The sequence below is a fragment of the Falco biarmicus genome, chromosome 10 (genome assembly GCF_023638135.1).
Source record: "Falco biarmicus isolate bFalBia1 chromosome 10, bFalBia1.pri, whole genome shotgun sequence".
Lineage (NCBI taxonomy): Eukaryota > Metazoa > Chordata > Aves > Falconiformes > Falconidae > Falco > Falco biarmicus.
The window spans coordinates 837,500-860,647 of record NC_079297.1 but is presented as its reverse complement, the minus strand read 5'-3'; the positions used below and the strand labels follow the sequence as shown (position 1 = coordinate 860,647).

The following is a 23,148-nucleotide window of genomic DNA, read 5'->3' as shown; positions in this document are numbered from 1 at the left end:
AAGTTAGAAATGCTTTTCTTGCACAAGGTACGACTCACCTCTGTGCAGGGAGGCCAACACAAGGTCTGCATGCCCAAACTGCTCTAGAGGGACTTGTGAGGGCCTGGCTTGGCTTCAGAGATGAATTTCAGCCACTGAGAGTCCCATCCAGCTCAGAAACCTTAAAAGGTGTCGGACCTAGTGAAGATCTGAGCTCTGATGCACAGGTCCTCGTATACAACAGCTCTTGATCGCCTTGGCCTGAACAGTGTGTGCACTTTATATGAAATGAGCATGGGCTTTGCATCAAACAGCCGTGTGTCACTCCTATCCCAGTGCCCAGCACAAATCTGGTGAGACTCTTCCCTCCCCGTGCCTGGCATTGTGCAGCTTGTATCAACCGTGTAAGCATGGTCCAGCGTGAAGGTGGTCTGCAGTGGCGGTGGGGTGAATGGCTGTGGGTAGATGTGCTAAAACAGCAGCAATCAAACACAGGGCTGCCTGGCATGAACCGGTAAGGGAGGGTTGGAAAGGAATTGCATTGCCCATTCCCACTACACTCCAGCTGAGGGTCCAACAGTTGTCCTTGCCACTGATCCCCCCAAGTCCCCATGATCCTGCTGGTCCCAGAGGTGCCATCCCTCACATCTGCTCATGCTCCCCTTACTCTTGCAGGTGCCTCAGGGGGAGTGGAACAACACGCTCTCTCGGGACAAAGACAGTGAGATCCCGTGCCGGCGCATGCGGAGCGGGAGTTACATCAAAGCCATGGGGGATGATGATAGTGAAGACTCAGAAACCAGCCCCAAACCATCCCCGAAAACTGCAGCTCGGAGGCAGAGTTACCTCAAGGCCACCCAACAATCCCTGAGTGAGCAGAGCACCACACAAAGGTAATGCTGGAGCTCCTCTGGGAGCTCTGCACAGGTCCCCAGGGGCCACACCAGAAGCAGTCCTTGGGGTCTAGCCAGCAGCATCTACATGGAGAACCCATGTGGGGACCCAAGCCCTGAAGGGCTCCTGCACCCCAGCTCAGACAGCCCACAGGGTTAGCCCTGGTGTTAGGAGCCTGTTCCATGTCCCTGTCCCCTCAGTGATGGGGAGGGCACTCCTTTGATGGAGCTGTGTGGATTTCCCCTGTAAGCATCTGCTCCTCTGAGGGAGTGCAAAGATCCCAACCCCATGATGCTATTTAGACATGGAAGATGCTCAGCCAGCACGACTGAGGACACTTGGCACACAGCCCACAGGCTACTGGGACTGTGTCATCTGCTTTGCCTCCACGGGTGTCCCAGGGACTGTGGGACTAGCCAGAAAGTGCCCCACTGGCACACTAGGCTGGGTAATAGCCTGAGGCCAGGAGAGATGAGCTAAGAGGTCTGGGACCAGGTATTGAGGGAGGAAGACCCAGAGTGGCCTGAGCCAGATGAACAGCAGAGCAAGGGGGGCACAGCAAAGGCTTGCTGGGTCAAGAGGCTGGTCCTTGCAGGATGGGGTCTGTGTGGACCGCCTGACTGAAACTGATGCTGTCGAGCATCCTCACCAGCTCCTCCGCTTGCCAGGATAAGTACCCAGGGGCTGTAACAGGCTGCCAGTGTTTCAGACACTGTGGCTTGGGAGGATGTGAGCAGCACAGAGGGGCAGGAGGAGTCAGGAGCCACTGTGGGTGACCGGCTGATGTTCAGCAGACAGAGCCAGGAGGAAGTAAGGGTGCAGCAGGAGGTGTGGAGACCCCTCACGGTGGCTTCAGATTGCAGACCAGATGCTGCTTTCTGCTGAGAGATGGTGACAAAATTAACTGTGTGGAGCTCTGGAAATGCCTGCTCTGAGTCCATCCCCGTTCCCTGCCCTCACGTCCGCCTCAGGGGGAGCAGAGTTGGGTCCAGGGGTCTCTGATGCAAAACACTCAAGCCGAGTGACTGACGTTCCTCCTCGCTTGTGCTCGTTGTCCCTTCAGGTCACTCCAGCAGGGTCTGAGCTTACCTGGGCTGCGGGGGCCGGGCTGCAGCCCGCGGGCGGGCGGCTTTGGGGAAGGGGCTGACTCGGGGCAGGGTGTCTGAGCTGGCCGCCGGGGATGCAGCGGCGTGGGCGAGGGGCGAGGGCAGGGCTGGGCGTTGCTGCCAGCGCTGGGTCCCCAGCAGGAGGTTTGCTGGCGGGCAGGATCCTGCCTGGGAAGGAGGGTGCTGGGCAGCCCTCAGCGCTGCGCTCCAGTAGGGACTTCGCGTCCCGGCCGCCGGCCCCGGCAGCGCCCGCCCAGCCGCGCCGGAGCGAGGGCACGGCTGCCACCTGCCGACCGCCCCTCGGCCCCACCGCGGAGCTTGCTGGGTGCCGGGGCCTCTGGCGCTGCGGGGCCACCTCCCTGGGACCACCGCGGGGTCCCCGTGCCAGGCACAGCCCCGTGCCGGCCCCCGCCAAGGCCCCGCTCTCCCTGCCGCGGCTGTCCCTGGGCAGCGTCAGCCGTTCGGGGCGAGGGGCTGCAGGGACAGCGCCAGCCCCAGCCGGGGCGAGCGACAAGGGGGGCGACACGCCATCTGTCCCCGTGAGAGGGTCTCTGCCTGCCTTTCGGCTGGGTTCCCCACGGGCAGGCTGCGATGGCGGGGCAGGGCGCAGGCAGCCGTGTGGGCACAGGGAGGCTGGCGGTGACACCACCTGCGCCGGGACGCGCCCGAGTCGCACCACGGGTGTGCAATGAGCTCGCGGACAGAACCCTCTCAGACCGAGGGAAACAAGGCAATAAACAGGTAGCCTGGCGCTCGGGGCACCACGTTGCCCTTGGCCACTCAGCGGTGGGTCCCCTGGGGTGTCTCCTCCATCACCCCTGGCAAAGAGGCTACTCCCTGCTCTCATCACACCTCAGGATGGAGACTCAGGAGGTGCCAGGGTCCTCCCTGGAGGTCCACAGGCCGCACAGGGCTCCTGCCCAGCTGGGACGCACCCTGCCCTCAGCTTCACAGTCCCCCAGGCTCCCTGTGCACCCCTGGCCCTGTCAGACATGGAGGAAACAGCACCATGGGCAACTCAGGAGGAAGCGTCCTCACAGCTCACCCAGGCTGGCATGGCTAACCATGTCCTCCAACTGGTCTGTGACAAGGACTCCTTCATGCAGGGTTTCATGGTGGAATAGAAGAACAGGGCAACCTCATCCTTCCCACATCCCTCCTTTTCCTCCCACATCCCTCCCATCCTTCCAGCAAGGTGAGACGGTGCTTCCCTCTTCTCCAGGAGCTGCAACAGGGCCTGAGCAGTGGGCTTGGTGCCCAGCATTGTCCCCGTGCTGCCATGTGTGCCTGTGCCTGGCAGAGGATGCTGCAGCCAGGGGTGGGCTGGCTCTCCTGGCAGGGTGGCAGCTCCAGCACAGCCCCCGCTCTGCCCTCACCGTGGGGACACCCCTCACACCCTCTCTTCTGCTGGCAGGAGCCTGGACCGCCTGGACTCTGTCGAGATCCTCCTACCTCCGAAGTTCCCAACCTGGGAGGAAGAATACAACCAGATCTCTGACGGTGTCAACGAGTCCAGTTGCATCAGCCAGGTGAGATGCTGGGGTGCTGAGCCCGCTGCACCCACACAACCCCATGAGAAAAGGGCCGGCTGAGAGGAAAGAGGAATGTCTTCTTCCCACTTCAAAATAAGGCACTGGCTGCACTCTAGGAATTGTATACACTATTCTCTGGCAGCTTTAAAGTATCAAGGCCAGCTCCTTAATTATTACTCATATTAGACACCCCACCCCCCCCGTGCTCTCCTCCCAGCACTGCCAGTGCAGCTGAAGTCACTCTGCCATGGCCATGGATATGGCAGCCTGGAGCCTCCAGGATACAGTCAGGGCAAACTGGGTTTAACTCCCTGTCCCACGCTATGTTTCCCCTTGGGATTACTCTGGAGCAGCTCGGGGCTTGAGTGGCTCTAAGCCAGCTGCCAGGACATAACCATGCTGGGATAAGGCCCTTGCAGAGGTCCTGTGTGCTTATCTCAGCCCGAGGGGGCCTGTACTTAACGTATGCAGGTGCAGGTCCCCAGGGCAGCAATGGCTCCACAGGCTTTGCCCAGCCATTCTGCTATCACCCTGGCCTCTGTCATGTCCCGTCTCTTCACACGTGTCTGCATGGGAACACATGCACATGCATGCCCCTCCTGTGCTGCTCCGCTCTCTGCACAGCGGTCAAGGGCAGCAGCACAAGGCAGGGGTTAAAGCGGCAGAGTGGGCATCACACAGTGCGTGCTGATGTTCCCCTCTAATCGTGTGGGGCTCTGAGCCCTCCTCTGTCCCAGCCCAGCCTCTCCAGCCCCATGGCTGGTTTCTTCTGCTGTTGTGGAGCAGCTGGAGCCCTTGGTGGAAGGCTCTGGGGAAGGGTGCGGGGCATTGCTTGTGGGCATACATGTTCCTTGTGGTCAGTCTCGTTCCTTGTACCTCGACAGCGATGTGCTGGGTGTCTCATTGCACAGAGAAGGGGTCAGGACTGTCGCATTCTTGTCCTTTGCATGTAAATCCATGCCTGAAGCCAGGTCTCTGCTTGATGACGATGGGTGGTCTGAGTCTGGGCTGTCTCCCTGTCTAAAGCTGCCATTTAGCAGCTGCGTGCAGCACCCCCATGAAGAGATCAGAAGGTTCTTGGAGCTGGAGTGTCTGAGCAGCCCACGACACACGCCAGGAGTTGCCCAGGCAAACACCCCAGAGCCAGACTGGTCCCACTGTGATGCTGGGGGCACGGCGACTGCCACAGTGCCTGCCCAAGCCTGGGGCTGCTGTCCTCACGTGCGTTCTGCCCGCTTTCCCCCAAATCAGAGTTCAGTTGCAGCTGAGCTGGGATTTGGAGGCCTTCCACAAACTGCCTATCTGTTGATCCAGGATGGAGCTGGTACAGCCACCAGTGTGTGCTGCTCTCATCCTCTGGCAGGTCTGACCTGCCCTTCCATCCAGTGCCAGAGTTCATTCCTCCTCTGCCCTCATTTTTGTGTGACCTCCAACACCTTCCTTGCTGGGCAAGACCCTAGTGTCCTCCCACACAGAAGCATCCCCAGCTCCGAAAGGCAAGTCCACTCCACTTGGTTTTGTCCAGCTGACCTCCACCTTGCAAACCTCTGGAATTCCAGGGTTCACTGGGTGCACACATCAGCGTCCACCTGTCACACCAAGGGGATCAGCAGCCAAAGAGAGCCAGCTGGGGACCCCCAACACTGTGTATTCACACTGTGAGCCGTGCCCTGTGCAGAGGGGCCAGGGCCAGTACCCAGAGCCAAGCCTCTCCCCAGGGTGCATTTTGAACCTGGTTTCTTCCCAAGATGGGTCACCTTGGGCAGCTCGCCCAGGGCAGAGCTCATAGGGTGGATGTGTTCTGCAGATGGGGTGGAGAGGAGGAGAAGGCATTCCTCCCCACAGGCAGTGCAGTGTCTGTCAGGCCTCTGTCCTTATGCCTAGCATGTGCCGTGGCTTTGCTATGGAGAGCAGGCAGCATCGCTTCCGTGTGGCTTCTTCCTGGTGTGCGGACAGAGGAGAGAGCAGCGAAGTGGCCAGCCCAGCCCCATCAGGGTGAAGGACAGTTTCCCCAAGGTGGAGCACTCAGCTTGCCCATCCACCCCGGCTCTCTCGGCAGAGACCCATCTGGCTCCTGGCCACCTGGCGAGGTGCTGGCCAACACTGAGGACTTCACAGAGGTGCTAACTGGGAGCCACACCAGCCCTTGTCCAGCAGCTGCAGGCAACCCATGTGTGCCAAGGGGTGTCCCAGCATTGTGTGTCCCAAGTGTGCCCTGTGTATATATATTGATATATGGTGCATATAACAGGCTGAACACATCAGCAGCTTCTCTCCGTCTGGGAGGTGTCCCGTGGAGCTTTGCCATGCCATGTTTGTGCCGCTGTCTGAGAGGCCTGTGCGGCATCTTGCTTGGCATCTTATGAGCTCTGAAGTTTGTAACGAACTGTCAGCAGCAGTGGCACTAGGGCACAGGCCATCTGCTCCCCTCGTCCTCGGTCCCTGTGCAATGGCTGTCTGTGTGAGGGGCTCCCCCATTCTTGGCCTTTAACCTTCTCCACCTCTTTCTTCCAGATCTTTGGACCCCCCTCACTTATCCCTCAGATATTTACCCATGGAGAGCAGGTACCGTCCCGCTGGCATTTCCCCTCTTCCTTCCTCATGGAGCTTTCTTGGGTCAGCCTGGACACCCACGACAGGGTGCGAGGCGGGCTGTGGGGTCAGCCCATACCTGGGGCCAGCGGCAGGAGAAGAGGAGGAGGAGGAGAAAAAGGAGAAGGAGAAGGAGAAAGAAGAAGAGAAGGAAGCAGTGCTCCTGACCTGGGCACTGCAGGGCAGCTGGAGAGCTTGATTGCCCTGGCCCTGGAAGGGAGTTAGGGACTGTCAGTTTTAGGGGGAAAGCTGATGAACTTTCTGAGCTAAACCTTGTGGAGCTCACATGCCAGTGCTGGGCAGGAATACAGTCCCTGAGGCCAAAGAAAGGGCCAGGAGAGATGGAACTGGGCAACAGGGCCAATCTCAGCATCTCTCATCTGTATTTCAGAACAGTCTGCTTTGGGCTGGCTCTGGTTTAACACGGGTGAGCCTCTCCTGAGTTCAAGTTTTGCCAGCCACTGCTACTGGAGAGCAGGGCAGGGCTGAGGGCATGGGTGGGAGGGAGGTGGGGGAGCAGGAGAAGCAGGGAGCAAAGCTGCCCCTGCTTGGCTCACGCCTCACCAGTCCTCCGCCGGGGATGGGGCTAGGACTGGTTCCTGATGGGGCCACTGAGAACCAGTTCAGGCAGCCTGTCCCTGGTCAAGCGTGGCCCGCACCCCCCACCTTCGCTCTCTGTGCCACAGCCTGCTCTAGCGCCAGGCCACCTCCCCGCACGGAGGAGCACGCCTGCCCTAGCAGGGTCTCGCAGCTAAGGCTGGTGTCTACCACCAGTGCTGGTGGGGCAGGGGGACCTGTCACAGGCTGGACAGGGATTTTAGCCTCACATTCTCCCAGCCTCTCCATCAGAGACAGGGGGTGTTTCACAGGCACTGTGGCGGTAAGTCTCTCCTACTCCACAGGCAGGGACCCACTCGCATCCAAGGAAGGTCCCCTCTTTCCTCTCTCTCAGCAGAGAGCCCAAGCATCCTGCATCCCACCAGCACCAACCACTGCACCTCCCAGTCTCGTCTGCCGTAACGAGACCACGCAGCGTGGCAGCAGGGTGGCTGCAGGGAGAGGGGATGGGAAAGGGCTGCCTGCAGACAGGGGGTGACTGGCTCTGCCCATCTTCCCCTTCAGGTGCCGGAGACAGAGCTGGGGGAGCAGTATGAGGTGGTCTGCGACACTACCTACAGCGAGGCCGAGTCGGCCGCCGCGGAGGTGCTGGACCTGCCTCTGCCCAGCTACTTTCGCTCCCGGAGCCACAGCTACCTCCGAGCCATCCAGGCGGGATGCTCCCAGGAAGAGGACACGGGCTCCGTCCGGTCCATCTCACCCCCGCCGGCGGGCAGCCTCAGCGGCAGCAGGACCCTGCCCACCAACAGCAGTGAGTGCCAGCAGTGTGTGGCGGGGAGGCGGAGGGGAAAGTGCATCATTTTCTTCAAGGCAGCCTGTGTCCTTCTTGGCTCCTGGGCAGCCCCGGTGGTTCAAGCCGGGCACAAGGGGCTGAGAGGTCCCATCCTGGGAACAGTTTTGGGAACTGGTTAGTAAAGGTGATGCCTTGGTGCTCCTAGACGTGGTGGTACCTGGACATCATGCCAGGCAGACACCAGAGCTGGCAGGAGGAATCTGGCATCTCACCAGAGCTGTACAGTGCTGCCTGTGGCGTGGAGACAGACAGCAAGCCCTGTCACCCACAGGGATGCTGGGGTCAGGTCCAGCAGGGCAGGTTGCTCTTGCCATGAGCTCTGGCACCGAACCACAGAGCTGCGGGGGGTTCAGCCTCAGGCTTTCTGCCACAGGCAAAGCTGCCGGAGCGCAGGAGTGGACTGATGGTGGGACTACAGACACACTGTACCACATCCCAGCAGAGGGGGGAGTGGAAAGGGGAGCACTGGCAGCCCTCGTGCCCAGCTCCAGGCCTTCCCACCCAGAGACATGCCTGTACCCTCACATCTCTCCTGCAGTGGTCTGTGCTCCAGGGCCATCACAGTTAAAGCCCACAGGATGAGGCAGGGACTGGAAGAGATCTTCTGGGAGAGTCTGGCTGCTTGCTTAGCCCCAGCCGTCCTTCCTACTGCGCTCTCCACTCTGCTTCTGTCCCACACTCTTCCCACCCTGACTCACCCCACTCCCTGCAAGCCTGCCCCTGCTCCTTGCTGGCAGTACAGCTGATGCTGAGCTCAGCACTGCTGCAAAACCAGGCTAACACCAGAAAGAAACAGCAGATGTAGCACAGAAGGGGGCTTTCAAAATAACTGGTTGTCACCTCTCTCCGATGTGACCCAGCAGAGATCTGCTGATTTCCAGAACATCCTCCAGCCCTTGGCATTGGCTGCTGGGGCTTGGGGAGGGAAACATTTTTGATGGAGGGGGTGGGGAACAGAGAGGAGCATCTGTGTTTGTGCATGTGTGTGATGGCGAAGGCAGGAGGCATATCTGGATGACAGTCACACCTTTAATCAGCACCCAGGCTCAGTTGCCCCTGCAAATGTGCATCACTGAGGCTTTAATTGGTTGGTGTTGTATGAGAAGGGCCTCCCAAGCAGCAAACTGGTACCTCTCAGCTTGATGTCATCAGTCTGGACCAACAGACAGAAGTGGGTGCACCGTCATCTGCAGGTTTAATGGTCACTCATGGCTTCTGCTCCACGCAGGGCTCTGGGGTAAAACAGCTGGCAGCCTTCACCTGTTTCCTTCCCATGGATAATCTCTTTCACCAGCATCCATGCACCAGCCCAGATGAACTGTTCCCATCACATGCCCAGTCCCTGAGAGAGATTTGGTTTATTCTCCATAGGGACACATCCCAAATGGGGCACCAGCAGCAGCAAAGACGTGGCTGACACAGGCTTCTTATTTTTTGAGGATGGCATGGGGCTTGAATTGCAAAGCAAAGGGATTCAGCCACCAGCTGAGGGCATGAGGAGGTGCAGCAAGCTCCATTTCACGGAGGGCTGCCAGTCTGGGTCTGTGTGGGGAGCACAGCCGGGTTGAAGAACCTTGACAGCTGTCACACCTCTGACAAGCCAGTTCCTCCCACAAAGCCTGTGTCACTCGCACATTACAAGGCAATTAGCTCCCATTTGACAGCCAGCAACACAGATGATGAGCTGCCCTTGATCAACCTTAAACAAAGCTTTGTGCCTTTGCAAAGCTGGAGACTCAAAAGCCCCAGTGAAACATATTCATCTAATTGCCAGGCGTTCAGCCGACAGCCATGCTGGCTCCTGAGGATTACAAAGGGCTCCCCAGCCCCAGTTCCTTCTTATTAGAGGCAGCACTGGGAATTGCTTGCTTAATAGACTGCTTGCAATATAGAGCTGAATATTTGAAGTCCGTGGGAAACAGGAAAGCAGACAGGAGCAAAGCACAGCAAAAGGAGGTGAGAATTCCCAGTGCAGAGACCCCAGCCCAGTCTCCAGCCAGCACACCCGTGACAGCAGGGAAAGCTCACACCAAGCCAGTTTCTATGCAAGCTCTTCCCAGTCTTCCCTGTGCCATCTGGTAACGTCACCCTTACTTAGAGCATCCTGTACTGGGATTCAGCAGCCTGTTCCCAGAAAGCCCAGGTGCCCAGCTCCTTATCCTGTGCCCAGATCTCTTCCGGGAAGGCCAGGGCACCCAGCTCTGCCTCCTCCTCCAGGCCTGGGATGTCTCTGTTGATCTGTCTTACCAATAGTTAAGATATCCCTGAGAGTGTGAGCCCCGGGGAACAGCAACTCGCCAGTTCTTTCTGCTGACCCCGTGATGGCATCCCCGGCTGCAGACCCCCAGCCCGGCATGGGAACCCAGAGAAGAAATAGCTCAAGAAAGTCTAGCCCTTCAGGCCAGCCCAGCCTTGATCCAACCAGAGCCAGGCATGAGGCTCATCCTTGAAAGCCACCAGCACTCCCATAAAAACTGCCAGGGCTACTACACACACCCTGTGCCCATCCATATGCCAGAGCTTTGCCAAGCCCAGGCTGGATGTGAGAGCACTACCTAGGAGAGATACTCCCCAAAGTAGTGACAGTTGTGCCTCCAACCTCCTTTCTGTCTTCTTTTTGTATCGCTTTTTTCCCCCCTTTCATCACTACATTAGAGAGATGGCTCCCAGGAGCATTGCTGTGCTGGGAACCCTGCCCTGCCCTGGGAGAAGGCAGATCCCAGCCCAGTCCCCCAGCACTGAAGCTCTTGCAGGGGGAGCAACGTTGTGTTTAGTGAAGGAAAGACAAAGTGCCTGCACACCTCCATGCAGTGCCACAGCACAAAGCAGCATTGTGCTGGCCAAATCCCCAAGGGTTGGTTCGCTGTGGGACAATTTTCCACAGCTTCTGGGAAAGTCACATATTGCTGGCTTGTGAGGGATAGGTACAGATAACCTTCCTGCTCCCTCTCCACCTCCTCCTCCTCCTCCTCCTCCTCCTCCTCCTCCTCTGTGCATGGTGATTAGCTGGTGTCTGGGTAGGAAGGCAAGCTCTGCTCCTCTCTCAGCTGTCATGGCCTTTTCTTCTTTGTGGGGAAAAAGTAGCGGTGTGAAGGCAAAGCAAGAAACAAAGCAGGCCAGGAGACATTGTTCAGCCCACACATGAGAGGCCACAGCTGAGGAGTAAAGCACCACTGTGACCCCTTTGCTAATTGTATCAGCCAGAGTTGACCCCATACGGCCTTTGAGGAGAGAGACTGTTATCATTCCCTTCAGATTTTCTCCTTCTTTTTGACCTAGATTTCACATTCCAGAAATAGCTTTCTCTGACATACCAGCAGGAAAGGGATTAGAGAGAGAGAGAGAGAGAGAGAGAGAGGAGGGGGGGAAAGATTTCTGTTGCATGCTCCATTAGTGTTTGTAAGGAAAAAAAAAAGGTACATATCCACATTCCATGATCTATTCATATGTCTGTAGGACACACAGAAATTGATGACAACCGTTTCTCTCCACACTTACCTGTTCATTTTGCACCTCTAATATTTTCCTTATTATGGAAACTCCACTGCCAAGCCCTGCGCCCAGACAGCGCTCCCTTTTCCCCAGGAAGCCTGTACCGTGGCCACAACCCCGCTCCGCTCTCCAGCTCCACCACCAAAACCAAAATATCTCTGTCCTTCTGCCTCGGCAAAGCTGCGCTTGGTACTCTTTGCTGCCAGGTTTCAGCTCCACTGCAGGCAGCACCCAGCGCAGCAAGCTCTCTTTCTGCTGCCTGCTGTGCACACATGTGTCACTGCCACCCAGGAACGGCTGCAATGGGTTTGAGCCCCATGGAAATGCCACTTGCCCAGATCCCTGGGAAGGGGGGAGCTGAGCCCACACGTGATGCTGTGCTGATACAAACAGACACAGGGGTGGTGGAAGCAGTTGCCCACAGACTTAGTACTGGGAAGTGAGCACGGTTCCAAGGTCCTGGCCAAGCCTGCCTTCTCCCAGCAGGGACCATCTACAAAGGAGTAGAAAGGCAGGCAGCTGCCAGTGTTTTCCTTTGGTAATACAGACAGACAAGTCCTTCTTGTTGTTTGCTTTTATCAGCCTTGATGGCAGGAAAGGGAATCAGTAGTGCCGTCCCTGTGGGAGAAAAGGAGAAACCGAAGCACCAAGGGGTACCTCAGCTTGCTCAGAGCCTCTGGGAGAGCAGCAGCAGGGAGCCCATGCATGGTCTAGTGCTCTGCCCATGAGGCCGTCCACGGTGGTTGGAGAGCAATGTGACAGGTAGGGCACTCACCTAAGGCCTCTTCTCAGGCTGAGGGGGCTACTAGCATCCCGGCATGCTGGCTCTGCTGCCTTCCAGGTCAGCACAGAGCTGCCCTTGCACCAGGCAGTCGCAGGTGCTGCTTGCGTCCCTGTTGCTGGTGATGATCAGCACCTCTGCACCTCCCTCTGTTGCCACGGGGCTTGTGCCATTGCTGGAGCAGCTCAGCAGTGACCGATGACAGTCTTAGCTAAAACACACATGTGCCAGGACAGCAGGACTGGGTGAGGTTTAGTAAGGCCATGCACCCAGGCCCGGGCATTTGCAGGATTTCAGACAGCATGGGCAAATGAGGATTTCTTTGTGCATGTGTCTCTTGTTCTGGGTTGCCTTTCCTCTCCTTCATGCTCCTCCATTCCTTTTTCCATCTACTGAGCCCTGACGTGGGTATTCCTGGGGATTCAGAAAGAGATCGGCTCAGAGCTTTGCAGAGCCACTCACAGCCTGTGTGGGTGAGGGGCTCTCAGCACAGAGCTGCTTGCCACTCGCAAGCACTTGAACTGAAACCAAGTTTTCTTGTTTTCCTTGGTAGGCAGGCAGTGGAGGGGAGAGGCCCTGGGCTGCAGGTCCCAAGCCTCAGGACTGGCTCTCTGCTGGGTCCTCCTTTGGCCCCACTTTGCTGTCCTGTTTCCGAGAGCAGAAGCAGTACATCCACAGCGATACCAGTGCTGAATGCCGAGGGCGGTGGCAGTGGCGGTGGCTTAGCCCTGGCTGCTGGAGCCAGCAGCGTGTCAGCTCCATGCAGTGTTTCCCCAAGGCGCTTTGATCTCTCCTTGCTGCAGACCGGCCCTTCTCCACTGAACGCAGCAAGTCATAAATAAATCAGAGCATCCGAGGGCTAATGGCAGCAGCGAGGAGTCAGGGTGCCACATGCACTCCTGGCAGGAGCCACGTGGCAATGCTGCTACCTGCAAAGCCACCAGCCGTGCCGAGGCCATGCACTCTGCAGGCAGCACCATGAGCTGCGTCTGGGCTCGCAGGCACCCGCTGCCCCTGTCCCGGGTCAGACCGCCGTGCCGCAAGGCCCCTGCCCCGGGTCAGACCGCCGTGCCGCAGGGCCCCTGTCCCGGGTCAGACCGCCGTGCAGCAGGGCCCCTGTCCCGGGTCAGACCGCCGTGCCGCAGGGCCCCTGCCCCGGGTCAGACCGCCGTGCAGCAGGGCCCCTGTCCCGGGTCAGACCGCCGTGCCGCAAGGCCCCTGCCCCGGGTCAGACCGCCGTGCAGCAGGGCCCCTGTCCCGGGTCAGACCGCCGTGCCGCAGGGCCCCTGCCCCGGGTCAGACCGCCGTGCCGCAGGGCCCCTGCCCCGGGTCAGACCGCCGTGCAGCAGGGCCCCTGCCCCGGGTCAGACCGCCGTGCCGCAGGGCTCCAGCCTCACAGGGGTGTGCCCCAGCCCTGCAGCCTGGGGAGCCTCAAGCTTGGCCCAGCTGCCCCAGCTCGAGACAGGGTGATGGCGCTGGGTGCTGCTCCAGCGCAGCGGTGCCCAGGGTGCCCCCGTCCCGGCACGGCTTGGGGTCCCGCAGAGCCCCCCTCCACCGGGCCGCCTCGCGGGGGGGCACCAAGCTCAGGCATCAGGCACAGCAGCGCCCGGCAAAGGGGGGGGGCTCCGTTCCCTCTCCCATCGGGGGGGGCTCGGCTGGCACATCTGTCACTCGTGGGAAACACCCACCCAGGGGATCAGCCCCTTCCCCGGCGCCTTTCCCACGCGCGTGGTCCGGCGCGGCGCAGGGCCGTCCCGCAGCAGGTGCGGACGCTGCCGGGGCAGGAACGTGGCTGGCGGGGTGTGTGTGGGGGTGTGTCTTTCAGCCAAATCCATTTTCGCCTGTGGATGAGAGACGGGGCCGTGCTGCGGGACGCGTCACCGTGGCTGCCCGCGGCCATAACAAGGAGACAAAGCTCCCGCGTGGGAGTGGGCGAGGCACCCGCTTTGTTCGGCGACGCTGGGCTCTCCCGCACAGCCCCGCTGCCCGAGCGGCAGCCGCCGCCTCTGTTCCCGCCGCCCGCCCCGGGGGCTGCAGCGCGGGAGGGCGCGAGGGTCCCGCTCAGCTGACAGGCCTGCCCCTGTCGCCGCGCTGCGGGCAGCGGACCGGGGGCGGCGGGGCCAGCGGGGCGGGACACGCGCCACCGCGCCCTGCCGTGGGAGCGCCGCGGGGCGGGGCCGCGCCTGCGCGGGGTGGGGCGGTGACGCTCGGGGCGGGGCGGGGCGGGGCGGGGCGGGGCGGGGCGAGGTTTAAGGCGCGGCCCCGCCCGCAGCGCGCAGCCGGAGCGGCAGGCGGGCGCGGTGAGTGCGGTGGCGGATCCGCGCGTCTCCTCCCTCCTCCGCCTGCGGCCGTAGGAGCAGCCGGCGCGGCCCCAGTCCGCGGCACGTCCTCTTTCTCCTCCACCTCCTTCTCCTGCCGCCGGGCACGGCCCCGTCCTCCCCTCCGCGACACCCAGACCGGGCCCGGCGCCCCCGCCCCGCGCCCCCCCCCACGCGTCTCTCCGGTCCCCTCCGCCCCTCCTTTGTGTCTCCCATGGCTTTGTGTCTGGAGCTCCTCAAGCAATGTGAGTGACTGCCCGGGGCGCGGCGGGCGGGCGGGAGGCCGGGCCCTGCATGGCTCCGCGGCGGGGGTGCCGCGCCCTGCCTGCTGCTGCTGCCGCCGCCGCCGCTTGCCGGGCCCGCCGCCCCGCCGGGATCGCAGGTGGCGCTTCCGCTTCCCACGCGTGTCCCGACCCTCCGCAAGCCGAACCGCGTGGCGGGGGGCTCCCGCTTCCTCCGCGCTCCGCTCCGGGGTGGGGTGTCCCGCGGGGAGCGGTGCCTGTCCCCCCGCCGGCGCCGGGAGCTGCCCGCGGCCCCGGCCTCCCGCGGCGGGTCGGGCTGCGGCCCCGGCCGGGGCGAGAGTCCCTGAGGGCCCCGCGGGGGCTGGAGGGAGCGAGACTGGGCCTGGCTGACCGCGCGCTCTCCCGGGGCCGCTGACCCTCGCTTTTGGGGTGGCGGGCGGCCTGGCCCTCCCCTCGAGGGGAGCAGGGCATTGTCTGGGTGAGGCACAACCCTCCTGCGCCCGGCGCTGCCGAGGGGTGACATATAGCAGCGCGGTGAGTTGGTGCCTCCTGGCCAGAGCAGGCTTCGAAAAGTCTCTTTTTAGCCTGGGAGTCACTGATGCTGCCTGCTGTGGAGCCCCCAGCCCTGCCGGAGGGTTTCGGCTGAATGCCCCTGCCTCGCATGCAGCCGCAGCTGTCGCTCGGGCCATCGGTGTGCAGTGCTGGAGGGTGGGGATGTTACCCTTGGTTCTGAGCAGTAAGTAAACGTAGCACTTAATTTCCACTCCAGGCTTTGTTGAGATGTTCAGAAAGAAAGCTTATTTCCAGGGTGCTATTGATAGGTTTAATATTACTTATTCTGCACAGACCTTGACCCCAGGTTGTGCAGGAAATGTGTGTTTGAGATGGGAATGGAATTAGGATCTCTGAATCCTGGGCTGTAACTTGCCACTTGGGGGAGGAAAAGAAGAAAAGAGAGAAAAAAACCCCCAGCATGTGGCATCAGATCCTAAAATAAATTCCAATCATGTGGGATGATAACAAGCCACATTGCCAAGTCGTGTAAGTTGGCAGACTTGACTCCAGAGGGTCCAGATTACTTAGCTGGTAATTGCTCTTCCAATGGGAGTTTGGTGCTATGAAGTTAGGCATTCTTGAACGTGTGGAGAGAAGTAAGCCTAACTAGCCATCAGACCTAGCCTACTTGTCTTTCAGATTAAGATAACTTGTGTGTGCGTACTCTGCAGTGGTACCCAGGTATTTGGAAGAAGGCTGTGTGCAGAATTTGACCTGTTGCAGTCATGGATGACCTAAAAGCAAGCTCACTTTAAGGTGCAAGTGCCAAATCGCTCCATGTTGTTTTGGCATCTATAGCATCTTCTATTCTGCTTCTGTAGTGGCAGTGTAAGAGTTTTTGGTGTAGCCAGGGGCCCCAAGATCTGTGATCTGGCCCTTGAGGTGCTGGGGTGTAACTACTATGCAGTGTGCCAGTTTTGAAAGGACAAGGCCACCCTGTGCAGCTTCTGCCAGTTCCTTGTCAGCAAAGGTGGTGATGGAAGAACTTGATTTCTATTACATGTGGATTGGCTGTCTGGAGAATACTGAGAATACAGTGGGATGTGGTAAAGCACAGAGCTCTCAGAGGCCAACAGGTACCTTTGTGGAACTTGATCAGCTGTAGCTGGTGTCCCAGCCCTCTAGCTGATGGGGCAGACATGGTCAGCTGCTGGGGAGAGCTTGTGTTTAGCTTTGCAGCTGTGTGTGAGTCAGTAGTTGGATGCTCGGTTGCTTCATCTGTGCATGCAGTTTAGATTTGTGGACACTTCTGACTACTTAGCTCAAGGTTATTCATCTGTTGCTCCAGCCTAATGTGTAATGCATGAGAGACCTGCTGATTCGTGAGCTCATTCTTAGCTGTACATGCTGCCAGAGCAATATAATTTAAAAAGCTTTTAATGGATAACTAATAACTGCCAGGCACTTACAAATAACTGTATGTCAGTTCTCGTCTCCCATGTAGTTCTTCCTGTTGAGTCTGGACTCAAGTAGTTTGGAGTGAACTACTCAATGGACCCTGTAAAAGTCACTCTGTGACACTTGTATTTTCCTACTAATGCACGATGTGCTTACCTGCAGAAGTAAGGCTGCAAAGCTGTGCTGCAGCAAGGCTTCTTTCTGTCTCCTCAGCTGATACTTTTGTTCTGTGCAACCTGCGCAACACCCTCAAATATTTTTTTAATGGATTGGGGAGGCATAATTGGATTCAGTGCAGTGCAAGTTACAGTAACATATGTGAGCTGGAAGGATTAAGGCTGTGCAGGCGGGTGGCCTTGTTCAAGAAAAATCCACTCTAATTTCTGCAGTGAAAAGTTGTCAGTGTGTTTCCTATCAGAGCAGATTTAAAAAGGGAGGGGAGAAATACTAAGTATGATTGCTGTTTGCTTTGAAAGGCAATTAGAGTTCAGGCTGTCAGATAAAAGTTCTGTGAAGGCTATAGCTGGGCTTGGGGATGAGAATGGTGAACTCGGGTCCCTCCAGAAAAGCTCACAAAAGAATGAGTTTATCCTTCCCTTCTAACCTGGTCTCCATGCCAGCCTGCCACCTGGAGAGAGGGAGAAGTGGGGGACAGAATGACACCAGGCTGTTTGACATAAGCTGCCTTTAAACAAGTGGAAGTTAAACCATTTGCAGATGGGCTAGTTAATGAGGAGAGTGAAAAATTTGTCTGCTTCAATTTATCTTGCAAAAGTAATGAATTGCTGGCTCTTTGGTGCAGATGGGTGTACTAAGGCAACCGTGTATCCCCTGGAGAAGCAGTGGGCAAGAGGAACCAGCAGCCCCACAGCTGAAGTCCTGACCTAGGCCTTAGCCCTGTGCTTCACTTCTCTGAGCTGCCAGGATATGGCAAGTAAAGGCACCATTTCAAAAGCATTTGCAATTTCCACTGAAAACAGTGAGAGATAAGCGCTCTGATACATCTGCCCATGTGAGTATGGTCTCCAATTTTATGGGCAGCATAAGGTAGGGCAGTACCAGCAGTGTGGGCTGCTAGCCTGTGATCAAGGGTAGGTGACAAGCAGTCCTGGGGGAAGTAATGGTCGCACGGGACCAGAGACTTTTCAATTTCTGTAGAGGACAGCTGTGTATTACCTGAATTTCCTTGCAGCATTTAAATACTGTGAAGGAAGACAGCTGAGTTCTGGTTCTCTCCTACTTCCCCCTGAGGTTCTTGGTGGTGGGCTTGGCGCTGTGAAATGGCCAGTAAAGGCACAGAGGGGCACACAGACCTACTAGGATGTGATAGGTTGTCCAGTAACGGGGTGTGAGTACTGCAGCCTGCCTGCTGCAGCTTCATCTTGACAGACCCTGCACACAGGAACTTGGTTATCCTCACTGCTGTACGTGGTCTCTGGGGGCTAAGTTATTCAGCTCTTCTGGCAACACCAGGAAAATGAAGAGTCCCTTTAAAAGGGACTCACCTGAGACAGGCTGTAGCTTGCTGCATCAAGACATCAAGACAGTAGTGCTCAAAGTGAAACAGTGTAAAGATGCATGAATTTTAAACATGAGCCCTGGTGTTTAAACACATCAAGGACATGCTGACAGTCAGTCTTGTTTATCTTATTTAGTACTCTTCATTAAGACATCCAGGTTTCACTGCAATGATCTTTTCTTCTGAAGCTTGTTCTAAGAGATCAAAGCTTAAGCTACTGTGTCTCCAGTTTGAAGGTGGCCAAGAAACTTCAGTGGTGAATGTTTCAAAGGTAAATTCTTACTTGTACTGCAAGTCTGTCAGAGCTGGAATTAAAACAGATTAGAAATTGCATATGCCTTTCTACTGACGTGCTGTCGTAGTACAAGGTGATATTTGATGAAAGCTGAAAGGTAGTTAAGAGTTGATAAAAGGGATTTTTTTTATTGCAAGTTGTTGTAAGATTAGTCAAATTTCTAAGAACTATTTGCCTTGGTTTTTTATACTCTGGGAGTGGTTGAGGAACTAACTGAAGAGAGCCCCAGCAGGGCATTTGCTGTGCTCAAGAGGGATCTCCAAGCTTCAAATTTTCTACCCAGGGTAAGATCTACAGCTTAAAGTTGAAATTTGGCTTTATGCATGAGAAAACTATCTGTGTCTGAAGCTAGAGAAAGTGTCCCAAAGGCTACTGTGGAGTTGTCTCCAAGTATGAAAGTCCTTGTTAGGAGCCATGCCACTGCCTGCTTGGCTGCCAGATTACTCAGTGTTGCTCTTGTGGAGAACAGCGTGTGTCAGGGTAGCTCATGAGCCAGCATACTATTGCAGAACTGTTCTCCCTTGCCTCTTGTAAGGTCACTTGAGTAACTTTTGTTGGGAAGACTTCTCTTCCTTGTTTGAACCCTCAGGCTTTTCTGAGTCTCTCAGCTTGGCCCAAACATGGGGTCCTGAGTCATGACACTTTTGTCCAGGAACTCTTCCAGGTTTTGGTGCGCTCTATTGAATGGCTACCAGTGCTTTCTTGTCTGACCTGCTGCTCCAGCAGCAGACCCAGGCTGGGAATTTTGGCCTCTTGGTGCTGCTACTCTGAGCAAAACAAGCTCCCTGGCAATGCAGAGCTGGTGTAATGCCCAGCCTTGTACAGTGTGGACTGGGACTTTCCAAGGGAAAAGGTGGTTTTAGGGAGATAGATACTAGTAGAATAGAGCTTAGAACTTTTCCCAGTGTCTGAACAGCTGCTTATTCTTATACCCTGGAAGTAAAAGGGTGCCGGACAGTGCTTGCACCTCCTGAGCTTTGGTCCTGGATAAAGTAGCTGCTTTGAGTCAAAACCTTGAGTTTGTGACCCTCAAGTTTGCAGTGTGCCAGGAGCAAGGTCTTGAGCAGGGAAATCCTGGATGCTGGTAAGCGGAGATCTGCTTACTAGCAGCCTGTTGCCTTGGCCACGGCACTGCTGCTGTTGGCCTTTGCACTTGGCACCAGGCTCTGATGTCTACAGCTCACTGTCACCCTGCAATCTTCTAGGGCATTCTGGAGGCGGCCGCTGCTAATAGTGGTATTATGCTGCACATTAGCTTTTATCGCCGGTCTGTTAACGTGCTTACTGGAGATGAGTGCTGCGGAATGCTCTGCGTTGTGAAGGGGAGGCTGCCAAAGCAGGCTCTTACAGCCCTGCTCTCACTGGAGTCGTTCTTGCTCGAGTCCAATACTGAATCGGGTGGACAGGGGGAAATCATCATGTCATGGAAGGGAAGCATAAAGCTCGTACGGGTAGCTGTCGTCATTCGTCTTGCCTGTGTAACTACCGGTGCAGACACTGTTCCTAGTTGGCTGCGCCCGTCGCACACGGCCATGGGCGCACTTGTCGGTGACAGGCCTGTGCCCCCTCCAACCCGCGGTGGCTGGCAGTGTCCCGCTTGGGCTGTTCGTTTGTGTGGTGCTTCAGGGGGACAGTGTCTGTGTGGCAGCAGGGCTGAGCAGATCTGCAAGCAGTGCGTTTGGAGCCCGGGCCCCTAAGCAGGAGGGGGCCGGGCATGCCTGGGGCTGGCATGCGGGTTACGCTCTCATGGCTGTGTAACTGACGGATTGCGCTGCTCCGGCGGCCCCAGCGGGAGCCCGCGGGACACCTTGGTGGTGCTGCCGATGCTGCGTGGCTCCAGCACCGCGGCCGTGCCCCCGGGCAGCGCGGGCCGGAGGTGGCCGCAGCCCCCCGGGTCGCGCCGCCCGCGCTTTGCGGCCGCCGCTCTTTGCAGCAGGCCGTAGGGCGAGGTAGGCGCGCGGCCGGGCCGCGCTGCCGCCAGGGCCGGGGGGCGCTGATGCGGAGCCGCCCCGGCCTCCCGCCCTTGCCGCTCTGGTCTGGTTGCTGAGGGGGAGCGCTGAGCCCGCCGGTGCGGTGCGAGGCGGGGGCTCCCGACCGGCGACAGCCTCTCGCCGGCGGTGGCCGCCCTCTTGCCGCGGAGCGGGGCCGGTGCCCCGGTGAGTCACCACCGTCAGGTGCGGGTGGGGGCTGTGCTCCTCGTCGACTCTCTGCGGAGGCGGCTGGGCGGGAAGGGGAGCGAGATGGAGCCCTCCCTGACCCGTCACCTCGGGCGTTCACTACTGGCAGGCTCCCAGAGCCGTGTGGGAGCGCCTCCGGCCGCCCCCCGCAGGCGCGGCCCTGTCCCACGGCAGGGCCCGGCCGCCCCCCGCAGCCGGGGACGCGCTTGTCGCGGTGGCAGAGCAAAACACAGCTCAGGCTAATGAGGCCGCCTCGAATCAAAGGACAGAACTGGGCCAGCCGTTGAGGCTGCTGGTGTTGTGACAGCAGTAGACTTTAAAGCACTGTCTGCTTTCTTCTGTCACTGCTGTTTGTGCACTTACCTTTGATTTATGTTTTTCAAGGGCTCTGAATATCTTGGGTGCTGGGGGAGGCAGCTCTAAAAATAACTACAGGCTGGTTATTTCCACAGTTGTCATTTCTGAATCTCTTGGGTTTCTTTCCCTTCTGTAGCTAATGGCTTTTCCTAGTGCTGCAAGGCCTCACGGTTCACACAGAAAATCATGTTTTCTGCTCTCTTCTAGTTCTTGCTCTGTTAGAAAACATGCTTTGGGTATGGGTGGTGGTATGTGTTCAGACAGCTTCTGAATAAGGGTGAAGAAGTTCATGTATCAGGAGCACTGAGGTCAGAACAAAGTAAAGAATGAACTAAAACCTTTTCAAAGGGTAGAACTCTAGCTTGTAAGAGCCAGAGCTGCTGCTCAGGTGCTGTTCTGCAGACAAAAGTGTGCAGGAATGTGTGCATCTGCTGTTTGAACCAGCTGTGTTCACAGGTGACAGTGGCTTGAGGAGCCCTGTTGTCCCACTTCTCAGAAGTGTGCCACAGGATGGCTTGTTTTTAATGGCTGGGTGAATCCTAGCAGGAGCCCTAGTCATTGTTAAAGCCTTAACTCAAGGCCTGCTGTTCCATGTGAAATAACTTTACCAGACTGAGGTAGGAGCTATTAAAAGTGTAGTGTACAAAGAATCTCACTCGGATGGATTATGCTTGAGAACTGGTTATGCTGCAGTTGTTGAGGGTACCTGTTAAATCTATTCTATGCTAATTCTTATGGTGTGATGCTTTTCAGCATTTTTTTTTAAGCTGGCTCAATTAGTTTTAGCCAGCTGTGCCCCTTATCACAAAACAGCTGCTAACCTGATTACTGCCCAGCCTCCACACACCATGAGCTTGCCTGTACTAGGGACCTATGTGCTCTGCTTCCCCTGCCAAAAGTGATGTGCCTCTCTTCCCATCAAGTCGCAGGAGAGGAACAGAATAGAGGTCTGCGCACTGCAGGTCTGGGGAGCAGTGTTACCCTGGGAGGTTTGACCATCAGTCATGAGCGTGTTCAGTGACGCTGTGCTGGGTGCAGCTCTTCCCGCTACAAGTGGCCTGACTTCATGCTGTAGCTTACACCTTCAAGCTTGCTTTCTTGGAAAGTATAGCCTTAGCTTCTTCATGGACTGCTGCAGCTTTTAGACTTGCTTGAGAAAAGAAAAATGCTGTAAATGTAGCTAGTATTTAGTGAGCTGAATCCGTAGACAAAGTAGAGATGCCCCAGGCTTAAAGCCTGATTGCAGTGCACTCTAAACACCTGCTTTACCCTGCAGACTTCCTACTAGCTTTGTGTTGTTCCTGGCCACTATGGAGCAGTACAGCAGTAGTGTTATCTCTGGGACTACAGCAAGTGCTTCTTGATTAACATGCGCTGTAGGGTGGAAATTGGTCAGGGAGTCAGATTTGGATTAACATTACCCCAACAGCACTGTAACAATTTAGCTTATGCTAGCAGAGATTGCTCCTGTATGTCTGCTATTGATGTGGAGATTCAAAACAAGATAGTATATATATATGGAGGGTCCAGACCTTGTTCATACCGCCTATTTCAAATCCTGAATGTGCTTCATCCTTGATGGTGAAGTCTTAGCTGGCATGAGTGACTATGGATTTAGTGACTGGCCTTGGGTTGGCTTGTTTTGTGTGGTCCCCTTAGACACACATGCATGCTAATTGTAGCCAGTTGAAAGGCACTTGGGAGGCTTTGCTTGAGCAAGACAGGCTGAGAAGCCTCCTAAGCATGTGGGCAGGCTACAGTGGAATGGAGAACTTGATGTGAGAGGAGAGGGAAAATGATCTGTCTGATCCAGGCTGTGCTCAGTGTTTAGAGCTGGGAAAGAAGCTGATGATATTGTGGGGTTTCCCATCTAGAAGGGTGGTTTTTTTACACTTGGCCATGGTTTGGGGGTTTTAGGTTCACCTGGCAAGCTAAAAGCAAGGTTTTTATTATTGGAATTATGTACTTGCTATAAAGCTTCTCCTATTTGTCAATTACTATGGTTCCAACTACAAAAGGGCTTTCTTGTTCTAATTGGCTGCCTCCTATTTGGATTCATTTGTGTTGCTGTGTTGCCATGGAGACAGTCATGATGTCACAAGCTGTGGCATCACTGAAAAGTGGCTGGGAGGCAGTTGTTAATAATCCCCATCACCTCATCCACCCCAGTAATCAATAGCTCCAAGAAAAAAAAACAGAATGGCTCAATAAGTTTCAGGGAAGATACAGAGCTTTTAAATGGGCCTGAATTACAGCTGTGATTTTAAGGCTGCTGCTTAGTAGCAATGGTGGAAGAGGTGCAATATAACCACTTTCTCAAAACTGTTGCTGTATCTGTTGTTGAGTTTACTTCAAATGTGGCAAGAGGCCCAAAACCTCTGGCTGTTGCTATGCTGCTTCACTTGAGCCCTGTTAACATTTATGATGCTAAAAACCCAAGTACTTGTTAGGCCTCGTTCCATTCACAGTGTGGAAGGGCTTCTTGTGACTGGTTAAGAGG

The 23,148-nt window shown here is 56.7% G+C and overlaps 1 protein-coding gene across 4 annotated transcripts in view; it reads left to right on the top strand.

Annotated features, from left to right (window-relative positions):
* Window positions 1-23,148, top strand: part of DLGAP4 (DLG associated protein 4) — a 157,577-nt gene that overhangs the window by 100,248 nt on the left and 34,181 nt on the right. For 2 of the 4 annotated variants that reach the window (XM_056353304.1, XM_056353305.1), the window contains 3 exons: window positions 655-872; window positions 3,394-3,508; window positions 7,226-7,472. In XM_056353304.1, the coding sequence (XP_056209279.1) occupies window positions 655-872; window positions 3,394-3,508; window positions 7,226-7,472 (580 nt within the window). Of the gene's footprint in view, window positions 1-654; window positions 873-3,393; window positions 3,509-7,225; window positions 7,473-14,063; window positions 14,351-20,073; window positions 20,271-23,148 lie in introns of those variants that run through there. The other 2 variants (XM_056353306.1, XM_056353307.1) reach the window with 2 other exon arrangements.